At 53.8% G+C, this 4664-nt stretch overlaps 1 protein-coding gene across 1 annotated transcript in view; it reads right to left on the bottom strand.

Annotated features, from left to right (window-relative positions):
• Positions 1-4664, bottom strand: part of TRIO (trio Rho guanine nucleotide exchange factor) — a 205763-nt gene that overhangs the window by 15523 nt on the left and 185576 nt on the right. Inside the window, 3 exon segments of the mRNA XM_015567633.1 lie at positions 4-48; positions 1907-2084; positions 3657-3848. Of these exon segments, the coding sequence (XP_015423119.1) occupies positions 4-48; positions 1907-2084; positions 3657-3848 (415 nt within the window).

A 4664-nucleotide genomic window follows, 5' to 3' on the forward strand; every position in this document is an offset into this window, starting at 1 on the left:
CGCTGCCCCCGCTGTGGTTCCTCTGATACTCGATGGGTGATGTCAAGGCTGTAAAACATGCAAGACAGTAGAAAGGCATCAGGGAGGGCACTGAGAGAAGTTCCATCATGGGGCAAAGGAGGAGAAACACGGCATGATCCAGAGGGAGTGCTGGGCTGACCCCCAGCCGCAGGTCATTGTCATGGCCGTCCTGCCCTCCAAGCACTGGCCATCCTGGAGGCAGCAGAGGACACCCCCCATCCCCAGACCCCGTACAGGAAAAGGTCTCAGTGTTGTCCATGAACAAGGTCAATGGACTTGATGGAGGGGCGGGCCTGCTGAGTGGCTGGGGCAGGAGCCCAGGAGCAGGAGGGCAGAGTGAATGAGGACCCGGGTGCGGGGGACAGACTGCCCGGGAGCAGCAAGCAGAGCCTGGGCCTCCCTGCCAAGAGGAAAGGAGTCCTTGGCCAGAGGATCCCGGGCGAAATGCCAGTGTCAGCAGGAGCCTCGTGCTGCCAGGGGAGCCGCGCGGCCTGGGGCTCCCCAGCACCAGCTGCTCCCGCGGGGGAGGGGGTTAGGCCAGCTGCCGCCCGGGACCTGCGGGGAGGGGAGTCCCTCGGTCACCAGGAGGAGGCGGGAATGGACACCTCTGTGCTGCAGATCAGACACGAGAGACAAGGGATGGAAACGAGCTCCGTGCACTCCCTTGTGGGCCAGGAAGCTGTCTCCTCTCCCAGCTACAGGATTTCGTTTGTTCCTAATCATCTGCAGGAAACTCAGGAGACACTAACACACATTCTTCAAGTGTAAAACCTTTGAGAAGTACAACCACCACAGATAGGCCCCTCCGGCCTGGGGGGCACAGGCATGTGTGAGAAGCACTCTGGAGCCACATGACATTTCACAAACTCTGCCGGCCATGCAATTGCTCAGGTCGGGGTGAAACGCTTTTCTGCACGCACAAGGAGCCGTCGACCCTGACCCTACACATCCGGTTCTAACTGCAACGTAGAAGGTGCCTGGCCACAATCTGGACGGGAGCTTGGAGTTAACGCCCAGGCGGCTCATTACCACGTGGCCCAAAGCACCTCACGCCCTTGGCTTCTCCCTGAGTGCCTGTGTCCTGGCTCTTCAAGGTCATGCAAGGTGTGAAGAGGGGTGTGGTGGCAACAAAGAAATTACAGCGTCTTATCGGACTGGGGCACAGACACTGACCATGAACAGGAAAAGACAAAGAAAAGACATTAAGTATTCAGCTTTGACTGAATCCCTGAAGGTCTTCCGTGATCCCCGAATTAAAAGCAGAGACCAAGAGAAACAAGCCGTTTCAGGTCACGGACATGGTCAGTGCTCACCTCCAAAGGAAGGGCAGTTGCTCCCCTGTAATCACTCACTCATGTCATGGAAACTGGAAGGGCAAAACATGTCTGGTTTTTTAATGGAGGAGAGAGGTGCAATGCAATTGAACACAACTGTTAAAGTTGCCCTGGAGAAAGTCCCCAATTCCACGTGCTGCCTCGGTTCCCCTCACACATTCCCGTCCCAGGACAGGGCTCTGGTACACATACGGTGGAGACCAGGTGGGACCGGAGGGAACAGAACAGCAGTGAAGGGCACATGCCTGAGAGCCAGTCTGCTCAGAATCCTGATTCTACCACCAACAATTTGGGGGACTTTGGGTAAATTACTGTTCCACTCCCTGCCTCAGTTTCCTCATCGGTAAAATGGGAATAGGAGTACTTGGCACACAGAGTGGCTATGAAGAAGGAATGCAGCAATATATGGACGGTGCTGAGGACAGTGTCTGACCCACAGCGAGGGCCACACTAGTCTTGTCATTACCATTCGTATGTGGCAGGAGAGAGGAGAGAAACAGGAGAGTGCACATTAGAGAAAGAAAACATGCCAGAAATAGAGCACACATTACCATTTAAAAAATTGCGCTGGTTTTCTAAAATTTGGTTGATTTCATGGATCCACGTCTGCCGGACACTTGGACTGGATGAATGCAAAACGAAGGTCTCCACCACGTCACCCGTCCTCGACGTCAGAGCAAATTTACAGGGGTCGTTTTCCACACTTTCCTCCAGGCAAAGGCAACTCACCTGGAAAGTGTTAAAGCGTTATCCCCAACGGCCAAAAGGTGGAAGCAACCCAGGTGCCCATCACAGATGAATGCTGATGAACACGGTGTGGCCCATCCACACAATGGAGCATTCGCCAGCCTTAAAAAGCAAGGCCGTGCTGAAGGCCCTGCTGACGCACGCCACCACGCGGATGAACCCGGAGGACACTGTGCTCAGTGAAAGAAGCCAGACAGAGACGAACACCGCTATGATTCTGTTAGACCAGGTCCCTGGAGCTATGAAATCCGGAGACAGGCAGTAGGAGAAGCTGCCTGGGTCTGGGGGAGATGGAACGGGAGTCAGTGTTTAATGAGTGGTGATGGCTGCACAACATGGGAATGTGCTGGATGCCACTGAGCTATACACTTCAACATGGCTGAGAGGGTACGTTTTTGTTCTGTGTGTTTACAATGAAAAAAAAAAAGCACATTTATTCTTACTGGCCTGGTGCAAAGTAAAATGGAAACAACCACACTTTGGTGCCGTACCAGGAGTTCAACTAGTAGTTTGAACAATGAACCAGAAATGTAGGCCTGGGATTATCTGTTTTCAAAACGCCTATACAATGACCCAGTGTTTATCACTTCCCCAGGAAGAAAATGACACCATTGAAAAATCTTGATCAATATATAACATGTGCTATAAAGTTATGTGTGACATGGCAGGTAAATATGTAAAACAATTTTCCTGAAGCAGAATATGTAAATTAGCATATAAAGAGAATTTCTATGGTGACAGAGTGATTTTCTGCCAAGAGACTTATGGAAAGAAAGGGTGAGAGGTGCAGGTGGTGGGCGGGTGGACAGTGATGGCCATGGAGGGGCCTCAGGCCGGCGGGAGGGCCGGGAAGGGGTGTGAGACAGGAGAGGGCCTGCAGCCCAGCTTCACCCCTCCCTGTTGCGTGGGAAGAAGACCTTCTCCAGCCCGAAGGGAAGGACACAGAGGGGCTGGAGGCCGGCAGGCACCTCCCTGGGGAGCTGGAGGAAGAGGGTGTGGTGTCCCAGTTGTGTGCTGAGGCTTCTGAGGGTCTAAAGATTCCCTGTCCCTAAGAGGGACCCTGTCCGTTTGGGGCAGCAGCCCCTAACATAAGGAAGAATATCTGTCTTCTGACCTCAGGACCCCCACAGCTGCAGAGGCAGAAAGAACTGGGGGTGGTGTCTGGCTGTATTTCCCATCTGCTGGGACCCCAGGCCTCCCCCTCTGCTTTTCTCTATCTCAGCCTTGGTTCCCTGGTTTGTCCCCTGTATAGGACTCAGGGCCATTAGCAGTTCTTTTGTCTTTCTCTACTATCAGGGAGCAAGCCGCCCCAGGGCACAGGCTGCCCTGCAGGCCAGCTGAGCATGGAGCACAGAGCGCTTGCCGAGTGCACGAAAGAGCGGGACAGGGTCAGCTCTCTGCTCTGGTCAAAGAGCCAAATCCCAAGCCTGCCTCTGAGTTCACGGAAGCTGTAACGCTCCTAGAGCAGGTGCAGTACAGAACCCGCCACGGGAGGAGCCAGCCTGTCGAGCGATGGGCAGGGGCGGGCCCACGAGGAAGCGCGCGGCACTGCACCTTGATGCTGTTCTTGAACAGGAAGCCCGGCGTGGAGAAGCCCTTCTTCTTGTCCAGCGGCTCGCTGAAGATGACGATCTGCTCGAAGAGGAACACCCGCCGCTCTCGGCAGCGAGGCAGGAGCCCTGCGTCCTGGTCTGTGACCAAGAACGTGTCCTGCAGGAGCAGCTTGCCCTGGGCGACAATTTTACCCTAAAATGAGGACACGGGGCCAAGGAAGAGAGGAAAACATTGCAGTCTAAGTGAGGGCACAGGAAGCTGTTTTCATTAGATTCCCTCCCACAAAATCCGATCTATTTCTTCTATTCATTTATGGAGCTTAAAGTTTTCTTTCATTATCATGAGACCTTAGCCCCAAAGAGAAAAGTTATCTAAATAAAACTCTTGCCAACGTCTGCATAAGCCCCTGGCCTCTGTTACAGTCACAGAACGTGGGTCTCAAGTGTCCAGCTCCCCGGAACAGAGGTCACTAAGGCGCGGTCCCTGCACCCTGGGCAGCAGCGTCCGTGCCACCGGTGCCCACGCCGGCCCAGGGAGCGATGCACGCAGCCTGCTTTCAGAAGGCTCTGCATGTGCCTTTTTGAGAACCACAGCAAAAGAACTGTAAGTCCAAATCTCGAGCAAAACAGTAGGTCAGAAAAATGTTCCCTCTCCTTACTCAACATTTAAAAAGCTGCTGGTTTTGAACTACCTTGAGGATGCTAACAGGTAATATGCAATGCGAGTCACCTGGCAGCGCAGAGGAAAGGCTATCAGGCTAAGACGGGACCCTGGGACCAAGCTCTGGATGATGGACCAGCAGGCCTCTGCCTCCCCCCTCCTGCCGGGAGGGAAACTCCGCTCTACAGAGCAGAGTCCTGCCTGTTTCCATCATGAGGTGCTGGGCCAGGGGTCCTCAAACTTTTTAAACAGGGGGCCAGTTCACTGTCCCTCAGACTGTTGGAGGGCCGGACTATAGTTTAAAAAAAAAACTATGAACAAATTCCTATGCACACTGCACATATCTTA

The sequence above is a fragment of the Myotis davidii genome, unplaced genomic scaffold (assembly GCF_000327345.1).
Source record: "Myotis davidii unplaced genomic scaffold, ASM32734v1 scaffold143, whole genome shotgun sequence".
Lineage (NCBI taxonomy): Eukaryota > Metazoa > Chordata > Mammalia > Chiroptera > Vespertilionidae > Myotis > Myotis davidii.